At 37.4% G+C, this 25,598-nt stretch overlaps 1 protein-coding gene across 1 annotated transcript; it reads right to left on the reverse strand.

Annotated features, from left to right (window-relative positions):
- Positions 1 to 41: 41 nt before the first annotated feature.
- On the reverse strand, positions 42 to 24,972 carry LOC117983008 (very long chain fatty acid elongase 4-like). Its single transcript, XM_034969462.2, has 7 exons — positions 24,879 to 24,972; positions 16,155 to 16,254; positions 14,836 to 15,104; positions 13,711 to 13,882; positions 8,631 to 8,758; positions 7,063 to 7,212; positions 42 to 2,036 (listed from the first exon to the last, which is right to left on the reverse strand). The coding sequence occupies exons 2-7, from the start codon at positions 16,231 to 16,233 to the stop codon at positions 1,953 to 1,955; spliced, it is 882 nt and encodes a 293-aa protein (XP_034825353.1). The 5' UTR covers positions 16,234 to 16,254; positions 24,879 to 24,972; the 3' UTR covers positions 42 to 1,952.
- Positions 24,973 to 25,598: the final 626 nt, after the last annotated feature.

Below are 25,598 nucleotides of genomic sequence, written 5' to 3' on the forward strand. Positions count from 1 at the left end.
ACAATAATAAAAATGTACCTAATAAAAATCAAACAAATCTCAACCCAACATAATAATATTTAATTGCCATCCTTTACAATTATAGTTACATAAATACATTATAATTACTTAACTAATTTATTATTTATGTATATACATTAGCTTATAATAAATTATGAATAATTTGGGCGACGATCCCACGTTCAGAGGTCTAGAAATCGGTTAGTTCAGTTCTAGAAATCGCAAGCAAGTAGCGTCACCCTATGACAATATGCTACGTACTTATAATTTCCGGTGTTAGCCCCCCAGAGTTCACAAATCATTAAAAAACCGGCCACGTGCGAGTCGGACTCGCGCACCGAGGGTTCCGTTCCACAGTCGTATTTTTCAACATTTTACACGATAATTCAAAAACTATAACGCATAAAAATAAATAAAAATCTGTTTTAGAATGCACAAGTGAAGCCCTTTCATATCATATCCCACTTGATATAGTTATCTTACTTCGAAAATTGAAAATACTATTTTTTTATTTCATGATCACAATTTAATTTTTTTTGTGTGATTTAACTACAAATCCACAGTTTTCATTTTTCCCGTAATGTCTGTTATAAGACCTACCTACCTGCCAAATTTCATGATTCTAGGTCAACGGGAAGTACCCTGTAGGTTTCTTGACAGACAGACATCAAAGTGATCCTACAAGGGTTCCGTTTTTCCTTTTGAGGTAACGACCCTTAAAAATTATGCAAATACGCCCTTTTACTGACAGACAGCGAGAAAATCTGCCAAATCCAGCAAGAGAATCAGACAACCAGAGTCGGTAACTGATATAGGCTCAGCAGGTTGCTGAAGTGGCAATGGGCAGGGCACATAGTTAGAAAAACCGATAGAAATTGGGGTGAAAAGATACTGGAATAGTGACATCACACCGGAGAGCGCAAAGTTGGAAGACTCCCCCACGGTGGACAGACGACATCAAACAAGTGGCAGGGAGCCGCTGGATTTAGGCGGCGCAAGACCGTGGCGTGTGGAAGTCCCTACAAAAGACCTATATCCAGCAGTAGATGTCTATCGGTCGATAATGATGACTATAATCTACCTATATTTTTTTAAAGGTCGCCTTTGCATAAATAGTTATTCACTGCTGTGAACTTACACTCTAAACTAAACTCAGACTGTGGGATCATCGTCTAATTTACTGATACAAAGTATGACGGCATCTGCCCGGCAGTACGTCACACTGGCCGCGCGCTTACATGTGTATAATGTTAAGAAACGAACTGGAACAAAGTGGCACTAAACATAACGTCTCATTCACACTATTCACAGGTACCTACACTGTGTAAATGAAATCGAATGATTAACGCTACTTTTTCTACTATGCGGTTTCTTTAGAGCAGTTAGGGATTAGCGTTTTTCGGCGCATATAAGCATGTACGGCGTACGCGCGTATATTATTACGTGCGCCTTATGTCACACGCGCATCTCGTACGTGTAACACCATTTATAGGTAAGCTCGTGTGTAGTGTCTACACGCAAGCCGTGAAATACGCCATTCCATATTGCTACTGACAGACCCACTGATCCACGCGCGCTCGGTAAAGCGCGAATGGAGCGCCCATATAAGCGCGTAAGCCAAAACAAGCGTGAAATGTGCAGGAAAACGCTAGTCTAAGTCTGTGGCCCAGCTGGAAGCGGGTGCGTCCTGCGGAGCGACCAGCTGGCACGATACCATACTCTCCGACCCGCTGTTGATTAGATAGCGTCCGCGCGTCTTCCTACCAATTTCTTGTCAATTTTTAGGGTTTGCTATACACGCTGGCCGCTCAGCAGGACGTACTCGCACCCACCTGGACCGCAGACTAAAATTGGCACGCGCTATACGCGCGCTACAACTTCTAGGAGCCATGGACACGTTGCTATCGCGCCGCGTTGCCGTCGCGCATTTTGTGTGTCGCAGCTTTTACGGGTCAGTTGTCTTTTAGTTTTCTCCTTTGGATCGTTTCCTCGTCGTCTAAACATTGGCCATATCTTACTTCCATACATTTGCTTCCCTGTAAGAAAAAAAACGTATTACTTACGAATATTTTACACAAATATTGATTGGTGTTTCGGTATTAAGGTTAGAGTTTCCTATCTTTTTTCTTACCGACAAGACCTACTTAATAAGATCAGTGTGATTAGTATGAGATTTTGCATCTCAACAACGTTGATAGAATTCGCGCGTTGAAACATCAAAATAAAATCAGTTAAACCACCAGTTCCGTGCCATAAACAATATTTTTTTCATTTCATATTTTAATTTTCATGGAAGCCAGTTTGAAATTTTTATTAAGTAAGTACCTGTTTGTTGTTATAGCGGCAATAGAAATACACGTTCTGTGAAAATTTCAACTTTCGACCTGTTACAGTTCACGTCATGAGATACAGCTCGCTGACAGACAGACGAACAGCGGAGGCTTAGTGTATGAGTAATAGGATCCCGTTGGCACCCTTCGGGTATAGAACTGTAAAAAGGACTTAATTTTTTTGATTTTATGTCACATACCACTGATTTAGATTTCACAAAGTTTCCGCTTGGGGTGCAGGCTATTTATATATGGACAAACGTGAGCTTTGCAACATGGTAATTAAGATCCATTTTACTTTGACGCTAAAATGTTTGACGCTCGAGTTCGATGTTGAAAACGTTTGTGAGTTAAAAAAATCTTATACTAAGGAAGAGTATCTACCTACTGGCCAGGAAATCTGCCTATTAGTAAGTATTCTTAATTTTATAAAAGGCTAAAATTAATATTTTAAATTGCTAATTTAATATTTTTTTGGAATTTGAAGGATTTTGTTTAATTACTTTTTTTTACTAGGTAGAAAAAAACTGCGCTGCACAATAAACATAGGTACTCTGTTAATTTAATGAGATGAAAAGATAAAGAACAAAAACAACCAAATAAATTAATAAACTCATAATTATTAACTGGGACCTTACCAAGATGGTAAAAAAGGAAGGGTTCCATTTTGGACCGGAACTGTTTAAGTCCGTTTGTCTGTCCATCTGTCACATCTGCTTACTTTAGCAACTACTTATGCGATCGATATCAAATTGAGAATGCGCGAGTAATACAAATGCGAGCCAGGCTCGCGCACCGAGGGTCCCTACTACAGTCGTATTTTTTCGACATTTTGCACGATAAATCAAAAACTATGATGTATAAAAATAATAAATCTGTTTTAGAATGCACAGGTGAAGCCCTTTCATATGATACCCCACTTGGTATAGTTATTGAAATTAATAATTATTAGTTCATAACCATGATATATTTTTTTTGTGTGATTTAACCACAAATTCACGGTTTTCAGAATTTTCCCCTTATATCTGCTATAAAACCGACCTACCTGCCAAATTTCATGATTCTAGGTCAACGGGAAGTACCCTATAGGTTTCTTGACAGACAGACAGACAACAAAGTGACCCTATAAGGGTTCCATTTTTCCTTATGAGGTACGGAACCCTAAAAAAAATTCAAATATGTTCATGAACAATAACCAGTATTTTCAACCTTCAAAGTAAGATTAATATAATTACCAAGTGGGGTATCCATATTATGAAAGGGCTTCACCTGTGCATTCTAAAACAGATTTTTATTTTAGTATTTTTATGCATTTATGTTTTTGATTTATCGTACGGAACCAGTGATATGAACCCTGTATAAGTCAATGTACGGAACCCTCGGTGCGCGAGTTTGACTCACACTTGGCCGGTTTTTAAAGCCTAGCAAGGCACAAAATTAATTTCATCGCGTCACCAAAATAAAAAGTTATGCAAATACGCCCTTTTACTGATAAAATACAGGTTTAGTGACTGTGTCAAGTCGAGATGCGTATTTTATTACCTACTCGCCGGATGTCAGCATGAAAGTAAAACTCAATGATGTAACTATATGCCTCGAATCTGTTACGTGGCGGCTTTCACTCGGAACTTGGGTTACGTAAAACGGAACGTAACTGACCACTCATTACAAGTTATTACAGTGTATGATCACATCTTGGAGCATGATAATCAGTGAGTTTTTTTTTTCTGACTACTTAAAGTAGAAACTCGATTATCCGGCCCTCGGTTATACGGATTCGCGATTATACGGACTACCAACCGAAAATTGTTCGGCCAAGTGCCGCGAGGGTTCCATACTTGGGTATTTTTTCCACCATTTTGTACGATAAATCAAAAACTGTTATGCATAAAAATAAATGAAAATCTGTTTTAGAATGAATAGTCAAAGCCCTTTCATATGATATCCCACTTGTTATAGTTATCTTACTTTGAAAATTGAAAATACTATTATAGTGAACTACAAAGGTAATATGCACAAAACCCGCTTTTCTTCATACTTCGATTATCCGGTTTTTGGATTATCCGAATCCCTAACGGCAACAATTAGTCCGGTTAATCGAGTTTCTACTGTATTACGGTTCAGCAATGTTTGTTGTTCTTCGTTCACTGGTTTCATCATGAGCGTAAAACCACGTTTTTAACCGACTTCAAAAAAAGGAGGAGCTTCTCAATTCATCGGAATCTTTTTTTTTTGATAAATGATCATTGTACAGCACGCGGCCGAAAGTAATGTACATCGGCCTTTAGAATTACACTAGCTTATGCCTGCGACTTCGTCCGCGTAGACTACACAAATTTTAAACCCCTATTTTACACCCATAGGGTTGATCTTTAACTATGAGATTTCAACATAAATGAGCTTTATAAAATATGCCATACTGCTAATTGCAAAAATATAAGCTACAAAACTTCTTTATAGACAATATCGACAACTTCAAAACTGACTGACTTTCATACAAACTTCAAACACCTATTTTACCCCTTTAGGGGTTGAATTTTGAAAAATCCTTTCTTAGCGGATGCCTACGTCATAATAGCTATCTGCATGCCGAATTTCAGCCCGATCCGTCCAGTCGTTTGAGCTGTGCGTTGATAGATCAGTCAGTTAGTCACCTTTTCCTTTTATATATATATAGACTAGCTTATGCTCGCGACTTCGTCCGCGTGGACTACACAAATTTCAAACCCCTATTTTGACCCCTTAGGGGTAAAATTTTCGAAAATCCTTTCTTAGCGGATGCCTACGTCATAATAGCTATCTAAATGCCAAATTTCAGCCCGATCCGTCCAGTCGTTTGAGCTGTGCGTTGATAGATCAGTCAGTCAGTCAGTCACCTTTTCCTTTTATATATTTAGATTTCGGCTTTGTAGAGCGTTGTCTCTGTCACTCATACCTATATGACGTTTTGTCGGTCTCAACGAGAGGGACAACGATCTACAAATTTGCTATCTCCTTCTAAAGGTCGATGTTCATTACTTTCGGCCGCGTACTGTACCGAAATCCTTTCAACAATAGTATTTACTAAAGTGATTTGACCTCCTTTACTATTCAATCTTGCTTGTGGTCGTATTCACATCTCGGTCTCGGTTACATACTCATACTAATCAAATTACTCGTCTTGTAGACTACAATAGAATTATGTTCGAAAAGTTACTTGACCTGACTCAGGTATCATCATCATGATCAACCCATCGCCGGCTCAGCAGAGCACGGCTCTCCTCTCAGAGTGAGAAGGGTTATGCCATAGTCTACCACGCTGGCCAAGTACGGATGTCACACCTTTGAGAATATTACAACTCTTACCGCCGTACTCAGAGTCGCTAACCGTTACTTAAGATTGAGTTAACAAAGCCTCAATAGCTCAACCGGTAAAGGAGTGGACTGAAAACCGAAAGGTCGACGGTTCAAACCCCGCCCGTTGCACTATTGTCGTACCTACTCCTAGCACAAGCCTGACGCTTAGTTGGAGAGGAAAGGGGAATATTAGTCATTTAACACGTCTAATATTCTTTAAAAAAAAAAACGAGACAGATTTATGTGAGAGAGCTCTGTCTCGTTTTAACTAAAATTAAGTAACGATTAAGCGACTCTGAGTACGGCAGTAAGGCATGCAGGTTGCCTCACGACGTTTTCCTTCACCGTTAAAGCAAGAGATATTTAATTACTTAAAACGCACATAACTCCGAAAAGTTAGAGGTGCGTGCCCGGGATCGAACCCCCGACCTCCGATTAGAAAACGAACGTCCTAACCACTAGGCTATCACATCTTCAACTTATAGGTAGGTATACTCAAATACAATTAGGTAAGTACCTACAATCTACATGATCAAAACTAATTTGTAACAATCTAAGCCCTACTTAAATAATATAATTAGATACATTCAAACACCAGCTGTCCATACGATAAATATGATAAACTAGATGATGCCCGCGACTTCGTGGATTTCTGTTTTTTAAAATCCCGCGGGAACTCTTTGATTTTCCGGGATAAAAAGCCGGGGTAGCCTATGTCCCTCCCCAGGATGCAAGCTATCTCTGTACCAAAAGAGATTGGCCATTTTCTTAGGAGCTTTGGGCCCCCCCTAATATAATTGTTGTCACCATGGTTTTAATTTTATTTTGTAGACAAATAATTAACTCTTTATATTCTGCCAACGATTTCTATTTATTCACCCTGGTTATAAAGAAATCTTATTTTTTATTTTGCTGATATTGAGGTTATATTTAATTAATACTTCTTCAAAATAAATGCATGTTTACGATTCTAACTGTAATTGTGGATATTTTCAATAATAGAGTGAAAAAAAGTCGTTATAAAACATAATCGTAAAAAAATAACACATTTAAATATAAAAAAAATAAGTTTTGACACGACGCGCAAAAGAGGGCCCGTTCACGGGCGATCTCCTTTCGTCAAAATCGGTTGAACGGTTGGGCTGTAAAAGGCTAGCAGACAGACAGACAGACAGACACACTTTCGCATTTATAATAAGTATTAGTATGGATCTTACATTTTAGTCCACCACGGGCATCAGGTAGGTAAATTAAAACTAACTGACTATTCATAAGCACTTTTAAAAAGTTTACATGAATAAAAAAACATTCTATTCTATTCTATTCTATTCTAGTTTGTAATATTAGTATGGATGTTTTTGGTGTACCAATAAAAATAAATAAAAGTGTAACTTACCTTCGCAAGGTAGGCATTCATATAGAAGTTGCCAAAGAGTACGATGAAGGAGATCATGTAGATGATGAGCATGTAGTGCATCCAGAGAGGAAACTCGCAGCCGGTCCTGATGCCGTTGATGCCGAGGACCAGGGCACACGTGAATTGGATCTAGAATAGAAAATAAGTTTTGAGGTGGAGATCACTAGCCGCAAGCCATGCTTGATCAGACGTGAGTCAATTTAGAAAACGTGTAATAAAACAAACCATCATTACTGGTTAGACGTGCGGAAACATTTTCATATTTTCTTTTGAAGAGAAAAGTTTGAAATGCCTTTAAAAGAGTATTGTTTTAAAACAACCCTTTGTTTGTAAAGGGTTGTTCCGTATTCATTCTATGACGTCTCATTTCAAAACATTTTTATTTCTTAACTCAACCGATTTGTATTCCTTACTCATCCGACAGCAATTGCTTATGCTTATGCTCGCTGCTTCGTCCGTGTGGACTACATAAATTTCAAACCCCCCCATTTATCCCACTTAGGGGTAGAATTTTGAAAAATCCTTTCTTATTGGATACCTACTGTTTATAAAGAACACACCCTCCAAATTTCATGTATCTAGAACCAGCGGTTTAGGCTTAAGTCAATTAGTCAGTCAGCCACTCCATGAGTATTCCTCACATATTCTAAAACCTTTAATATTGTAGTAAGCGTGTGGTTTACTAAAAATCCGGCAAAGCCGTGCCGCCAAGCGACTTAGCGTTCCGGTACGATGCCGTGTAGAAACCAAAGGGGTATGGGTTTAATAAAAACTGCCATACCCCTTCCAGGTTAGCCCGCTATCATCTTAGACTGCATCATCACTTACCACCAGGTGAGATTGCAGTCAAGGGCTAACTTGTATCTGAATAAAAAAAATTAAAAAAAAAAACCCCGTGGGAACTTTTTGTTCCACCGGGATAAAAAGTATCGCAAGTCTGTCTCCAGGGCGTAAGCTAACATCTTTCGTAGAGATGATTTCAATGATTAAGCTTGGAAAAGATAACAGACAGATAGACATATAGTCCGCGACAGGTTGAGATGGAATTCGGGGTATGAGGCGGGGGGACGGCCCGCACACCCACACATCACCTGCGTTCACCCGCACCGGGTTAATGCGGGGGCTATGCGGGTGTGCAGGGCGTTCCCTCCCCGATTGCGATCTCGCCCAGTTGCGTGCTATACTTTTGCATTTATAACATTAGTATGGCATTAATGGACTTACCGCTGTGATAGCCTAGTGGTTAGGACGTCCGCCTTCTAATCGGAGGTCGGGGGTTCGATCCCGGGCACGCACCTCTAACTTTTCGGAGTTATGTGCGTTTTAATTAATTAAATATCACTTGCTTCAAAACATCGTGAGGAAACCTGCATGCCTGAGAGTTCTCCATAATGTTCTCAAAGGTGTGTGAAGTCTACCAATCCGCACATGCCATGTGCGTGGTATACTATGGTATGGTATACAAACCCCTTCTCACTCTGAGAGGAGACCCGTGCTCTTTAGTGAGCCTGTGATGAGTTGATCATGATGATGATGAATGGACTTACCAGTTGCAAGATGGTGAGGTATTTCTTCCACCACAGGTATTTGGTGACTAAGGGACCGAAGACCGAGAGGCCGTAGTAAGTATACATCAGAACATGGATAGCACTGTTGACCATTGCAGGAAGGAAGGCTGAAAAGAAGTTGTACAAAATTCTATAAAAAAAGACAATATTCATTTCAAATCTCTGCCAATCCGCATTTAGCCAGCGTCAAACTATGGTCAAGTCCTTCTCATTTTGAGAGTAGATCCGTGCTCAGTAGTGAGCCGGCGATGATGATGATTATGATGATTTCAAAACTAGCTGATATACATACATGACATAGACATTAGAGTTCCGTATCAAAAGGGTGTCAACGGGAGCCTTTTTTTAAATAAAAATAGCGAGCAAACGAGCAGGGGGGTGACCTGATGTTAAGTGATTACCGCCGCCCATATACATTTGCAGTACCAGAGGAACCACCAATGCGTTGCTGGCCTTTCAGGAATTTGTTGGTTCGCTCCATGAATAACCCCATGTTGTAATCTAAAGGGAACACCGCCGGAGGCAGATTCCATGATTCCACAGTGTGCATGCCTATTACTAACCCTCCGCTTTCCGTCCGTATGTCCGTCCATCGGTCCGTCCCTCTGTCAGTTCGTCTGTCTGTCAGCAGGCTGTATCTCATAAGCCGTAATAGGTAGAGATACATTTTCACAGAGTGTGTATTTCTATTGCCGCTATAGCAACAAATAATAAAAAAATCATAATTCGGAAAATGGCTATGGAAACTCGCACTTGACCTGTTTTTTTTAAATAGAAAGAAAGAAAGAAAGAAATTCGTCCGCGTGGACTACACAAATTTCAAACCCCTATTTTACCCTCTTAGGCGTTGAATTTTCAAAAATCCTTTCTTAGCGGATGCCTACGTCATAATAGCTATCTGCATGCCGAATTTCAGCCCGATCCGTCCAGTAATTTGAGCTGTGCGTTGATAGATCAGTCAGTCAGTCAGTCAGTCACCTTTTCCTTTTATATATTTAGATGTATATGATTATTCGTTAATTACAAACAAGTGACCGATGACATAGATTAAATCACTTGCACAGCAATTTCAGCGCCGCAAGCGTCGTTAGGTCGCGGACCCAGCACGTCGTCAGCAAGATAATATGACATGTAACTCTAGCTAGTTGTAACGTGACATGACGCTAATCTAATCTAATCTAAATCAGTCTGTGCTGTCCCACGTCTGGGCAAAGGCCTCCCTCCGAACCTTCCACAATTTTCTTTTTCGTGCCTCTTCAGGCCACGTAACTGTAAATTTATCTAATTCATCACGCCAACGTCGCCTCGGCCCACCACGCTGGCGTTGATGATTCTGGGGCGTCCAAAAAGAAGCAGATTTTGCCCATAACTCATCTGGCATACGGCACACATGACCTAATTGGCATTAAATTTACGTTTAGGACTAGCTAATTTCAAACCCCTATATTACCCCCTCAGGTGTTGAATTTTCAAAAATCCTATCTTAGCGGGTGTCTATGTCATAATAGCTATCTGCATACCAAATTTCAGCCCGACCCATCCAGTAGTTTGAGCTGTGCGTTGATAGATCAGTCAGTCAGTCACTAAGTCACCTTTTCCTTTTATATATCTTGATTAAAAAGTTTATTGCTGATTTCTGGAGTGCTGTGAAAACCGCCTTTAAGACTTCGTTTTACGTTCTTCTAAAGTTTGTATAATCTTCTATTAATTCTAATTATCATTTCACCGACCCCCACCCACCTTTCATGGCTCTCCCCTTTCTCCCCTGGCTCCAACTTTGGCTCTTCATCTAATTTTTTGAATTCTTTTATTTGCAACTAGCTGATGCCCGCGACTTCGTCCGCGTGGAATTAGATTTTTAAAAATTCCGTGGGAACTCTTTGATTTTCCGGCATAAAAAGTAGCCTATGTCACTCTCCAGGTCTTTATCTATACCCATGCAAAAAATCAAGTCGACAGCATTGGTGAAATAAGCCGGTGTAATAGACTTATGGACAAACAATGAGGGTTCATTTTTACGATATTGGTACGGAACCCTAAGATGAAAAATATCCTCCATTTTATTCCAACGAGATCTGAGTATTAAAATATGAGCGGACAGACGACAGAAAATAATGGAGCTTAAGATTAATTATTATTGTGCAATCATCTGACTGACTTCCATTATGAATAAATTCTTTGTTTACAAAGAAATAAGTAGGTCGTATTATCTGACTTGAGAGTCGGAAGTAGCAGTATAAAACAGCAGTTGATAAAGCCGACTTTTTTATTTTTAGGGTTCCGTAACTCAAGAGGAAAAATGGAACCCTTATAGGATCACTTCGTTGTCTGTCTGTCTGTCTGTCCGTCGGTCTGTCAAGATACCTACAGGCTACTTCCCGTTGACCTAGAATCATGAAATGTGGCAGGTAGGTAGTATCTGACATTAGGGGATAAATCTGAAAACCGTGAATTTGTGGTTAAATCACACAAAAACAACTAAATTGTGGTCATGAACTAAAAATTAGTATTTTCAAATTTCGAAGTAAGATAACTACTTATATCAAGTGGGATACCATATGAAAGGGCTTCACCTGTGCATTCAAAAACAGATTTTTATTTATTTTTAGGCATAATAGTTTTTGAATTATCGTGCAAAATGTCTAAAATATACGACTGTAGTACGGAACCCACGTTGCGCGAACCTGACTCGCACTTGGTCGGTTTTTTTATTTTTTTTACATACATTATTTGTACCACAAGAAGGATTACAGTAAAAGAACAAAAAACACAGAATGATAATACAAAAGGCGGCCTTATCGTTTATTAGCGATCTCTACCAGGCAACCTTAAGGGGACTCAGTTCGGTACTTTCGTTATACAAACGTAGGAGGGAAATTACAACAATATTCGATATTGTACGCACAATACTAAGAATTATATCGATTTATCTCGTCATTATCTAGGTTTATTGATATATAAAACATTGAAAAAAATATTGATTTAAAAGTTACGAGGCTCAAAAGATTCTTATTTTAACACTAAATTAATGACAACTTTGGGCGTAAATAAATAAGATTAGGGATATAAAAATTCTAAAACAATTTATCATTAGACGTAGTTTATTTATTCATTAGTTGAAATAACTTTACTTTGCAAACATAAATTCAGCAATTTTTTCTCAAAAATACTTTTCCTAAACCCTTTTCGCGCGCTTGATTTCGGTGAAAATCATCGTGCCTCTCAACTTTCTCATACAATGTCAAGTGAAAAGCAAACATGTTACACACACACGTGCGCTGCCAATTTCGGTCGAGCGTCCTGCGTCACCTTAAGAACAGGCAACCTTAGGAAAATATGACGAATAAAAGGATATTTTTCGTTACATATCTACTTATTTATTTTACTTAATTCAATTATTTCCAAGATTTTCAAAGCTTAGACTATACACGGCGTGTTTTTAGAGCCGCGGCTAATGACGCCGACAGAAAAACAATTTAATTATGTTTCAGCGTTCATAATGAGTAGGTTTATCTTGTTACTATTAAAGAGCTGCCCCGGCGAACTTCGTACCGCCTGACAGGCGGCGATTCTTTATCAGGATTTTTTTAAATTTTTCTCTCCGTAAGAACCATCCTCGTACTTCAAGGAATATTATAAGAAAAGAATTAGCGAAATCGGTTCAGCTGTTTTCGAGATTTGCGATCAGCAACACATATTCAGCGATTCATTTTTATATATTACAGAGATTGGCACGGGCTTAAAGGCTCTAGCAAGAAATCAAATGTGGAAATTTATTCAGTTACGTCCAATTTTCCACGAAATAATCAACATAGATCCAAAAATCCAGATAAATTACTCAATTTAAAATGTGCCTTTCAACTTTCCTTTTAAAATAATTTATTTTTCGCCAGTATTCAAATAATGCAATATCTTAGGGGCTTTTGTTTTAAGCAGCAGAATATTTTATAATTTACCCAGCTGCCTTGGATTCGCAGGGGTGGAATTTCTAAAAATTCTCTTCAGAAAAAGTTATTCTTAAAAAGCCTACCTACCTCAGTTTTTGGAATGTAGGCTGAATGTTATCAGTTCATTAGTCAGTCAGTTTATATTTTTACATATTTTTTGAATCTGTATGTCATCTCTGTAATATGTCATGTCTGATAAGATATACATCGATGATAAGATACAACAATAAACACGAAAAAATAAACCTGTATTTTTTAAAAAGTTCGCAATGTAATATAGCAAATAGTCCATCTGACAGATGCTAGAGGTCAAGGAACGTTAAGTAGATAGGTGCCGGGGGTCAATGCCACGTCGTAGGCGGCCCATTGCCCCAAGTTTTGCACGCTATACATTGAGGGGTTGAAAAATACTAAATCACTAAAACTACAAGTTTAGAGCAAATGTTTATTGGTATGGAATTGTGTTTAGATAGTATGATAATAGCGCTAAGTTTTTGCTAGAATTCTAATTACAGTCTGTATAACAGAAAGCCGAGAAAAATATTGGTAATAAAGTCTCTGATAATGAACGTCGAAAAGATAAAATATGTTATATGCTACATAAAACAGCTTTCTTTGCCAAAAGCATCTTCAATATGGCACTGCAAATTTTTAATAAACTACCAGCGTCATTAGCTGGCAGGAATTTGAATATTTTATCTTTTATAAATAAAATAAAAGAACTTTTGTTAAAAAAGTGATATTACTCTATTCAAGACTATTTAACAGACACCTTGTAGATAATAGACCATTTACATGTAATACTGAAAATTAGAGAGTAAGAAAAATACCGACATTTGTTATACATGTAATAGAATAGAAATAAACTTTATTATTTTCAAATTGATTTAATTATTTATAACTGCTAGTATTTAATCGATGAATTTAATTATTATTCTTAACATAATTGGGTTTTAATGTTTTTAATATATAAAATTTAATATTAATATTGTATATTAGAATAATAAGTTATTTTGCATGCCATTCCATGGCAGATTGTAGCTACTGTACCCATAAGCATAACATCTATTGTACCTAAATCTATGCAAATAGATAAATGAAATAATACTCACTAGATCCACTTGGTACCCATTTGATACCAATCCACCAGAACCCGAACATCGTGGAATGATGGTAGACATGCAAGAAGGTCAGCTGCGCGTCCTTCTTTCTCAGGATGAAGAAGAATGTGTCGCAGAACTCTAGAAGTTTCGAGAAGTAGTACCACCATACCGCGTTTGCTATCTAGAACAAAGATAACTATTACGCTAAGATACTATTTTAATCTATACTTTAATTGTGCCTCCTGTGTTTAGGTTATTTTTTAACATAATATTATGTTAATTATTAACTTTTTTACGTAATAAATAGGTACCTAATAACTTTTTTATGTACTTATAAATTTAATGTAGTATGGTAATGTTATTGTGTCTTCATTATAATCTAAATAGAGCCTCAATAGCTCAACGGTTAAGGAGTGGACTGAATTCCGAAAGGTTGCCGGTTCAAATCCCACCCGTTGCACTATTGTCGTACCTACTCCTAGCACAAGCTTTTCGCTTAGTTGGAGGGGAAAGGGGAGTATATAGTACATACTATCTATGGATACTGGATAGGTCTTCAAAAATGATATTGAAGTTTTTAATGACATTTTTATCTAAACTGAATAGTTTGCGCGAGAGACACTTCCAAAGTGGTAAAATGTGTGTGTATGTCCCCCCCCCCCCTGTAACTTCTAAAATAAGATAATGATAAAACTAAAAAAAAATATGATGTGCAAACTTCCACCGAAAATTGGTTTTCAACGAGATCTAGTAAGTAGTTTTTGATTTATCGTGCAAAATGTCGATAAAATACGATTGTAGTACGGAACCGTCAGTGCGCGAGTCTGATTCGCACTTGGCCGGTTTTTTAAACTCCCTCGTGTTTTAATACCATCCACTATGCAAACTTTTCATAAACTAAAATAAAATAAATAAAATAGCCTTTATTCACTGATACACTAGTTATACATCTTATATTACTAACTAACCGTATTACTAATTTCTTATTTCCTATTATTTAATTATCCTATCCTACATAATTTATTCTAAAAAAATTAGTAACACCAGCAATTTACAGTTCAGGTTGTCCTCTTTGGACATAGGCCTACTACATATAAAATATCGGTTCTTCAAATGACACAGGTATATACTTACTTGTAATTCATCGGGATCGTACTTTTGCCGGCACGGCTCACATATATAGCTATACCTCAGCCTGAACGACGCTGTCAGTAGTCTGAAAGCTATATACCCATTTAAAGCGGCCATTGCCAAGTTATAAGGGACTAGAAGCCAAGTAAGCTTGAAGGGACGTCTGTTTTTCATGACCTTAGGCCCGATCCAGACGATGAATAGGTATATTAGTGTGTAGATGACTGTAGGTACGGGGGAGTCTACGAGCGGCCATCCCTCAGTCCTTTTATCTGCAAAAAGAAATAATATTAATTGCTTACTTAAGCGAAGAAGCGAAATTGCTCAGCTTACAGCATCGACGCAATGTCGCCTGTTTGTATGTCCTTTATAGGTACAGGTCAACGAACGTTTAGTAGATAGGTGCCGGGGTCAATGCCACGTCGTAGGTAGCCCGTGACCCTAAGTTTTGCACGCTATACCTACATTGCGGGGTTGAAAAATACTAAATCACTAAATATTAATACTAATATTTCGTATATAGAAGGAAAAAAGTGAGGACTGACTGACTGACTGATCTATCAACGCACAGCTCAAACTTCTAGATGGATCAGGCTGAAATTTGGCATGCAGATAGCTAAGAAAGGATTTTCGAAAATTCAACCCTTGAGGGGATAATATAGGAGTTTGAAATTTGTGTAGTCCACGCGGACGAAGTCGCGAGCATAAGCTAGTCGGACATATTTTAAAAAATATGTTCAGGAACTTGTCAACCTTGTTCCTCCTTCGCCGTTCTACCACAGAACACGTAGAGAAACTCCAAGCATAGCTCTCTCCGTCGCCCGCTGAGTGACTCTGAGCTTTCTTATGAGGCCCATAGTTAGCGACCATGTCTCGGATCCATATGTCATCACTGGCAACACGCACTGTTCGAAGACTTTGGTCTTCAAGCACTGAGGAATTTTGGACAAGAAGACATCTCGAAGCTTCCTGAACGCTGCTCAACCGAGTTGGATCCTTTACCCACGCACAGTTTACATGTGCGTGGGTAAAAGGATCTGGCACCAAAAGGATCATACACCGACGCACGTGCTCCTACATTTCACGGGCGTGACAGAGCAATGCGAGTGCCATTTGGGTTCCCCGACCTCACTCCATGAAGCCCTCGGCAACCTGGGCGGTCTACTTGGTTTCTGGAGCGAGCTTGGATGGCTGGAGTGAAGATTTCAGCGGGGAGGGGCAATGCACGCACAACAGACGGAAACGTTCAAGTGCGGAAACCAGCCCAGAGAGAGAAGAAGAAGGTTCTGACATCTGGCATGTACGGAGTACAATCATCTCACCTGAGAGTGATAAGGTCCATAAATAGTAGTCGTACGTGCCTTTCAGGACAGTTTGAGTGGAGTTCACGATTTTCGCCATTTTCGTTGAATCTCATATGATCTGAAATGAAAGGAAAAACTATGATGCACAAAAATAAATAAAAAACTGTTTTAGAATGCACAGGTAAAGCCCTTTCATGATAAGTACCTCACTTGATATAATTATCCTACTTCGGAAATTGAAAATACTAATTTTCACCATAGGGCATCTATCCTCCTTGGGATTTTCATGGCGGGGCATCTATTCCTATCAAAAGGCATCTATCCCCAAAAAAATGGGTCTGCAAAAATTCAATTTCTGCAAAACCAGTAATTGTTAGGTCATCAAAAACTAGTCGTAACAATACATGAAAGATTAAACTAGCTATACTAAAAGGAATCATTCAAATTATATTATTATTTTTAAAATTAGAACGCTTTTTCAAAAAGTGGGGCATCTATCCCGCCTTTACCCTATAGTTTAAGGTTTCCCCATACTGCCCCAGTAAAAAAGAAACACTCTGTATATTAGGCACAATTAATTATTTGTTTTTGTTAGTTGATATAATATTATAGTTTCCTATAAAACTAATTAATCAGTATATCTACTTTTACTACGTACGGTACGCTTATTTATAGAAAACGTGTGATGTTTTGCATACAATTTGAATAGGTCAAACCGTTAGTTCAAAATAACAGCGAAATTAATTAAAACAGCAAAAAACGAATTCTTTTTCTCTTGAACTGTTCATGAACTAATTAAAATTTGGGATTTAAATGAATGAAATGAATTTTTTTTGTTGTTATGGAGTAAAATAATTTTGACAATCTCCCTGGTACTGTAGTGAGCACCTTGGAAAGTTACGGGTTAGATTCCCGGGAAGGGTACCTATAGTTTGGATCATTATAATTTCTAATTTGTCTCTGGTCTGGTCTAATATGAAGTTTGGGTCTTGGCTAGGTATCATTACTCTCCAGGTCTTAAACTATATCCATGCAAAATCACGTCGATCCGTTGCTCCGTTGCGACGTTATTGAAGGACAAACCAACAAACAAACACACTTTCAGATTTATTTCATTTATTATTATTCTTGCATTCCAATATTGATAAATTATTAAAAATTATATATATTACTAGCTGATGCCCGCGACTTCGTACGCGTGGATTTAGGTTTTTAAAAATCCTGTGGGAACTCTTAAATTTTCCGGGATAAAAAATAGCCTATGGCCTTCCCCGGGTTGCAAGCTACCTCTGTACCAAATTTCGTCAAAATCGGTTGAACGGTTTAGCCGTGAAAAGCTAGCAGACAGACAGACAGACAGACACACTTTCGCATTTATAATATTAGTATGGATTACAATGAAGCCCCGTTGGGGCACAGCAATTTTAGTAGGGAGACGGCGCTTATTAATCGTGAAGTAGATAGTCATTAATCTTGTAATAGGCTTCTTCGATTAAGATTTTTTTTTAATGTATTGATGAACGCTATATTATTCTTAATTTTTTTGATGTTGTCTGGAATTTTATTATAAATTTTCGAACACATGGAGTTGGGGCCCGTACTACTGTGCTTTTTTAGTTTAGAGCTTGGCACGATCATATTAAGTTTACGTGCAGAAGTTCATAATGACGCGACACGTCTTCCAGTTTTGTGAAGTTTTGCGGTTGTTTGCGGACGAATTTGGCTGATTCCAGTATGTAGATGCATGGTAGGGTTAGTGTTTTTAGTGCTTTAAAGTGAGGGGTGAATTTATAATAGGGGTAGTGATTAGTTTTTAGATAAAAACTCTCGGATTCCCTCTACGCGTTGTGATTTGTATCCTTCGCCCTTCGCGTAGTTCTTGGGAGGACATTCCAATAATTCGATTCGTTGAAAATATTTAAATACTTGGCCCCGATTCTCTAGTCTCTCTCAACTAAATTTAGAGTATCTGCATCCTTTTCTTTTTACTAATGCTAAAAAAGGAACGGAACACGACTTTCACATTTAAAGACTCTAAATTTTAGTGCACAATACAAATTAAAACAGTAGGTTCGCGACTGCGTGCCAAAATCACGGGTTTTATCATCTAAAAATTAAATTTAGAAATGTCAAACTGCTTCTGTCCTTTTCATATTACAATAGTAAGAAGAGGGTGCGAATACTCTAAAATTAGGTTGTACTTAGAATCGGTGCCATTTACCTGCTTTTTCTGGGTGACGCTAACAATACGAACAAAGTATCTCAATAAAAAGCTTTTAATTAAACTGTCTATCTCCTACTTTTAACAAAAGTAGGATTAACTTTACTGAAATATAAATAAACGCATGTATTTTCCGTGAATAGCGACAGACCCTTAAAGTACCGGATAGCGGGTAGTCAATCTAGCAATAATATAATAGCAGTCCACAATTATTATATAACACGGATTTCTCCTGTGACTCGACACTCATTGTGGCAGGTCTCAATGCAACCAAACGCTTTCTAATTTATGAATAGGTTTTCAAATGGTCTTAACTAAACTTTCGGTCACAGAAATTTATTTTGGTAATGTCATGACCTTTTACTCATAACAATTTTATTGTTTTCGCTTGAACTAGCTGACTATAGCTGCTGACCCAACCGCATATTACAGTCATCGTCATCATCATCAACCAATAGACGTCCACTGCTGGACATAGGTCTCTTGTAGGGATTTCCACTCCCTCCCTGCGACTCGTCTGATGTCGTCCGTCCACCTAGTCTTCCAACGCTGCGTCTTCCGGCATGTACAGTACGGGGCAGAAAGTAATGTACATCGGCCATTAGAATGACATTTCAGCTTTGTAGGGCGTTGTCTCTGTCACTCACACTAAAGGTCGATGTACATTACTTTCTGCCGCGTACTGTACCGGTTTCCGCTTTCCGTATTCAGTACGTACGCCAAGAAGAAAATATAAGAATAGGAACGTTTATCTAAAGGCCTAAAAGAACATGTAAAATATCGTACGTACTCTACATACGTAGTACATACTTAATATGACCAGTGGTATATATAGTCAATTATCTCTATATTAAAAATGAATCGCTGAATGTGTTGCTGATCGCAAATCTCGACAACAGCTGAACCGATTTCGCTAATTCTTTATCTATACTCTATACTATTTTTTATTATCTAAAGAGGTAATGTCGTTAAGTTTGTTTGTAGGGGGTAATCTTTGGAACTACTGAACCGATTTTAAAAATTCTTTCACCAGTAGAAAGCTACATTATTCCTGAGTGACATTTCTGAGGAGTGAGGCTATACGGGATCTTTAAAAACCTAAATCTACGGAGGACGCCGCGGGGATCAGCTAGTTTATAATATTCCTTGAAGTACGAGGATGGTTTTTACGGAGAGAAAATTTAAAAAATTGCCTGAAAAAGAATCGACTGTTAGGCCGTACGAAGTTCGCCGGGGCAGCTAGTAATTAGATAAAATAGTACCTACCATATGACTTACCTATCTTTTCTTACTTTTACGTTACTTTTTTTCGCCATAGTCGGATTAATAACGAAGTTTTTTTTTATTTTTATTCCAATACAAGTTAGCCCTTGACTCTCACCTGATGGTTAGTGACGATGCAGTCTAAGGTGGGAGCGGGTTAGCCTGGAAGGAGTATGGCAGTTTTTATTAAACCCATACACCTTTGGTTTCAACACGGCATCGTACCGGAACGCTAAATTGCTTGGCGGCACGGCTTTGCCGGTAGGGTGGTAACTAGCCACGGCCGAGGCCTCCCACCAGACCAGACCAGAAATTTAGAAATTATAAAATTATATACCACTGCACCAGGGAGGTCGTCATAAAGTTTACCAAAGTCTTCTCTCCATGTAAGGAACTCAGTACAATCGTACAATTTAATCAACAATGCCATTGAGGCACTTGACTAACAAAACGGACAGTCTTTGTTGAAGATAAATGATTGACGAGTGAAAGTGAAATGAAAGAAAAATATACACTTAAAGGTAGGAGAGACGGGGAAAGCATGCGACGTTAATAGTCTTTGGTCCTAAATCGTAAGTGCGGTTTTACAGCCTGTCGACCTATCTAGTGCATTTTATGTGACTTTGTTTAAATAGGGTAGTGAGGCCACCCTTTGGAAGTTGTTTATGGTAGTTCGTCGTTAAGTTCAACGAATATAAACGAAGCTCAGGCAGTGCTACGTTTATATTACTGTACTTAGACTGCATCATCACTTACCACCAGGTGAGATTGCAGTGAAGGGCTAACTTGTATCTGAATTTAAAAAAAATATATATATAATATGCGAGTAATTACATAAACAATAGCATAGTATGCAAGTCTCTGATGATAATAATTAATGCTTTCGAACTACAAAAGCCGATATTCGATTTTCAATGCAATTTGGATCACGTACCTAGATCTAGTACCTATATCTGAGTTGCACGAGTCACATTCATCTCAAACCGATACCTCTTGCTCCTCTTGTACAATACTGTTTCAGATATTAACAAATTTACTGAAAACTACACTCTATTTCATAAGCAGTAAGGTCCATTTTCTCATTATATCTGAATTCATAAAGCCAGTTAGTTGCATTGTTATTCACTTCAGCTCCTGGTAAATAGTCAGTTTTATTGTATGGTTGTTTCGCTGGTTCTGTTCAAATGGGGTTATTATAGGTGTTCCCTGATTTAATTTAATTATAAAGGTAAGTAGCTTAAACAAGAGGAAACAAAAGACGGTCTCTTAGTCTCGTCTATCTCGCTGTTAAGGAAATGTAGTTTTATTCATAATGCGCTCAAAACAATAGCAGGCTCTCATTAAAATACTAACCAATCAAACTCAATGAAATTTTGTAGATACATTATAGAAACTAAATAATAATATAGGAATGTCTGTGGTCTTCCAGGTTTTCCGTTAAAATATTCAGTTTCAAAATAACACATTTTAAAGAATTTACATACCTACAAATATTTAAACCCATGTAACTTTGAAGTCTAACCATTGGCAGCGCACGCCTCGGAAACTCTCAAATGAGAGGTTTTTTTTCCGACCTAATTCACATTATTTCAATTTCCCTAGAGATCTCTAATTTTTTGAGCATTGAACTGTACCGATAAACCTTCCTCTTGAATCACTCTATCTATTGGTGAAAACTGCATTAAAATCCGTTGCGTAGTTTAAAAGATCTACGCGTTCATACATACATACTAACAGACAGCGGGAAGCGACCTTATTTTATACTATGTATAGAAGAGAAAAATTGCGTAACGCCATCGCTAATCGAGACAAGTGACTAATTGCCGGTCATTTATCACTAGGTGGAGCACAACAAAGCCTCGGGCCCTCATTCTTAGGGTTCCGTACCTCAAAAGAAAAAACGGAACCCTTATAGGATCACTTTGTTGTCTGTCTGTCTGTCAAGAAACCTACAGGTTACTTCCCGTCGACCTAGAGTCATGAAATTTGGCAAGTAGGTATGTCTTATAGCAGACATTCGGGGAAAAATCTGAAAACCGCAAATTTGTGGTTACATCACACAAAAAAAAATTAAATTGTGGTCATTAACTAATTATTAGGATTTTCAATTTTTAAAGCAAGATAACTTTATCAACTGGGGTATCATATGAAAGGTCTTCACCTATGCATTCTAAAACAGATTTTTATTTATTTTTATGAATCATAGTTTTTGAATTATCGTGCAAAATGTCGAAAAAATACGACTGTAGTACGGAACACTCGTTGCGCGACCCTGGCTCGCACTTGGCCGGTTTTTTATGATACAGTTTCCTTTGTGAAAGGAGAGCGTCGCTGGTCCATGAATGGAGAGGATTTGTTACAGTGTTTCCCACTTATCTTGAGAGACTTATCTTAGCAAATTCGTCCCTATTCACGTCTCGAAACTTTAAGCTAAGTTTCTACAAGTGATATTAAATTGCAGTTTGCAAGTGGGTACATTATAAAGTCAACATAATACTGCATGCAGTACTATACTGGCTTATCTGTTATAACGGATTGTAGCAAACAATAACTGTTAAAAGCTTTTTACCGCTGCTTTGGTAGACGTTTTTAAGCTTTTGGGTTGGAATGGATTTTCGTATCAATTGACATCAAAGGCGAGTACCTTCGATTTGCTGATGACAATATATTATTACCTACCTACCTAAAGAAATTCTGGAAAATTTAATTATGCAATGCTCAGTGACCTTAGCATAGTTTTTCAACAGTTAGGCTTAAAAATGAACATATTATAAGGAAGACGAAAATCATGTCTTACGCTCATAACTACCTACCTACTTTTGTCTTTATTACCTACCCTTTTCAATAGACTACTTAATTTAATAATTAAAAGTTTAGTTATACAAACAACATGAAATTTAATTGTTTTCGTGTAGGTAACTAAATATTTACGTAGCGCACGCCACAGAAGCTCTCAAATGAGATGATAGGATAGGTTCACAATTTGAATATCATCATAAATCATAATTCATTGCAGCAGTTTATTTTTGAAAAAATGATCGTAAATTTTAACCTTCCTATAAAATCCCTATCTTTGGTGAAAGCCGTATGAAAGTTCAGTACAGAATATAGCCCGAACAAACATAAACTCAGCGTGCTTTAATATATACTACTAACTAACTTATGCTCGCGACTTCGTCCGCATGGACTACTTTAATTGCAAATCCCCTATTTCACCCCCTTAGGGTTGAATTTTCAAAAATCCTTTCTTAGCGGATGCCTACTTCATAACAGCTATCTGCATGCCTTTCAGCCCGATCCGTCCAGTAGTTTGAGCTGTGCGTTGATAGATCAGTCTGTCAGTCAGTCACCTTTTCATTTTATATATTTAGATAAATGCATGCATTCCTAAATCGTGGTGATGTCACGGGATTTTTAAAGAATCATGCGTTTTAATGTTTTTACGAAATTTGTTACTGAGATATCTTGCATCTCAGGGACGGGCTACAGCGGATAGGCTACTTATATCCTGGAAAATCAAAAGTTCCCACGGGTTTCAACCTAAAACCACGCGGGCGAAGCCGCGGGCATCAGCTAGCTTTTAATAAAGGTACGTAGTGAAGTATAAATTATTATTTGAATACGTAAAATAAATACAGGTTAAGCGAAAACTTTTCCCCGCGATTTCATCCCTTATTTTCTTAGTGGGGGTCCTAGAGAAAACGTTACAAGCTGTACGTTAATAATAATATTTATGTCAGTCAGTCAGTTTCCCGTTTTATACCTACACTGGCTTTTGCTCGCAACTTCAACCGTGGTACATAATATGTAATTTAAAGCCTATGTTACTTCTGAATAAAGCAGCTTTCTAATGATGAAAGAATCATTAAAATCGGTTTAGCAGTTACAGAGTACTAGAGTAGTAGAGAGATTACAAACAAACAAACAAATCTTTCCTCTTTAGCATAGATATTTATTATTATTATATTATTATTCTTTATTATAGTGGATATTATAAATTAAACAATTATTATAATTTTACAATATAGAAACCCCGTTGGGGCACAGCAATTTTAGTAGGGAGACGGCGTTTATTAATCGTCTTAGATTTAAGGTTAGAGTGGTCTAACTAAGGGATCATTATTTATCTTTATGATTCTCAGGTTAATCTAAATATATAAAAGGAAAAGGTGACTGACTGACTGACTGACTGACTGACTGACTGATCTATCAAGGCACAGCTCAAACTACTGGACAGATTGGGTCGAAATTTGGCATGCAGATAGCTATTATGACGTAGGCATCCGCTAAGAAAGGATTTTTGAAATCCAACCCTTAAGGGGGTGAAAGAAGGGTTTGAAATTTGTGAAGTCCACCCGGACGAAGTCGGGAGCATAAGCTAGTTAAATATATTATGTTAGCAATTACAATACTATTAGACTAAACTATCATTAAAATAATTTCAAAATAGCCCGCTTCCCAGTTGTCAACCTGAATAATAACTACCTACCTATTACACAATAATTATTACGACTTTATAATAAGTAAGTAATAGAGGATATTATATATTAATAATTACTGATAATTATATGCTCCAGCATTACGTAGGGATAAAATTAATATAATTACTATTAATATACCTACCAATAATTATACCTAATTTAAATTTTTAATAACAAGATACTTATAACATTTTTTAAATAATATAGCCCAGCATTTTGAAGTAAATTTAGTAAACTTTTTATTTTGAGCAATACCTACATCTATCTCAAGCCAAAAAAAATATTAGTTGAAATTTTGGCTGGTTTTTTTAATATTTAAAAATACTATTCCGATGGAAATGATTTTCTACACAAAGTTTAATATACAATATATCGAAATTTTGATTTGTTTATGAGATTTATTGAAAAACCAAAAGGGCTGGTTTTTCACCCCTATCTTCAATTTCCAGTTTCCACCCTCTTATTTAATAGCACTCCGCGGTTTTCCTGCAATATAAACCCGGAAACGTCTTAGGTCCTTTCTTTAAGACATGACCATAGCCTAAAAGCTGAATTTCTTTATCACTCTTATGTCTAGAATCTAGATAATATCGTCTATCTGCCCGTATATGTGTCCGCGCATCTTTCTTCCGATTGAGTTGAAATTTTGTATAGTTGTTGTTGATACTTGCAGGAAGGTTTCTGATATAGTAATTAGTGGGTACCATCAACGTACGGATAGCAATTAGTACCCATGCTGGGCAAAAAATAGTAAATTATAAAAATAAGACGACTTACCTAAAAGTCCTAATTTTCATAGACGTAACATAACACACACATGAACAAAATCACACACTAACGCGGCCTGAGCGCGCAAGCTTTGCCCACCTACTGAAAGGCCTGTATGCGCCGGCGCAACATCAATAGTTCCGTTGCTGAACTAAAACGGCGCTAAGTGCAAAATAAAAAGTTTTGAGGAAAATTAAGTAGGGTGAAAAACGACGAAAAATATTATACATAATATATTTGAGTTATAAAGGTGTAAAAATAAATTCCCAATAAAATAAGTAGCTTTTTCATTGCTTTAAAAAACTAGTTATTTTACATTATTTCAGCTGTTAATTTAACATTTAAGTTTAAAAAGCAGTTTTTAATTATCAATTTTTAAACCGATGAGAGGTATGTGCCAAGTAAGCCCGCTTCCATCTTAGACTGCATCATCACTTACCATCAGGTAAGATCGCAGCCAAGGGCTAACTTACCTATCAGAATAAAAACCGGCCAAGTGGCAGTCAGACTCGCGCACTACAATCGTATTTTATCGTCATTTTTCTATTATTCCTAAAAATAAATACAAATCTGTTATAGAATATACAAGTTAATCCCTTTCATACGATACCCCACTTGGTAGGTATACTTAGTCATCTTACTTTGAAAGTTGAAAATAGCAATATTTTTTCATGAACACATTTTAATTTTTTTTTCTTGTGATGTAACCACAAATTCAAGGTTTTCAGA

This window comes from Maniola hyperantus, chromosome 6 (assembly GCF_902806685.2).
Source record: "Maniola hyperantus chromosome 6, iAphHyp1.2, whole genome shotgun sequence".
Classification (NCBI taxonomy): domain Eukaryota; kingdom Metazoa; phylum Arthropoda; class Insecta; order Lepidoptera; family Nymphalidae; genus Maniola; species Maniola hyperantus.

Bases quoted from the DNA above. Each gene is read 5' to 3' on its own strand.
- LOC117983008 (XM_034969462.2), bottom strand. From the start codon at position 16,233: ATGGCGAAAATCGTGAACTCCACTCAAACTGTCCTGAAAGGCACGTAC. The intron at 15,105-16,154 runs GTGAGATGATTG...TTCTTTTTGCAG, and splicing joins ATGGACCTTATCACTCTCAG to ATAAAAGGACTGAGGGATGG. The intron at 2,037-7,062 runs GTAAGTTACACT...TTTTTCTTACAG, and splicing joins TGAATGCCTACCTTGCGAAG to GGAAGCAAATGTATGGAAGT.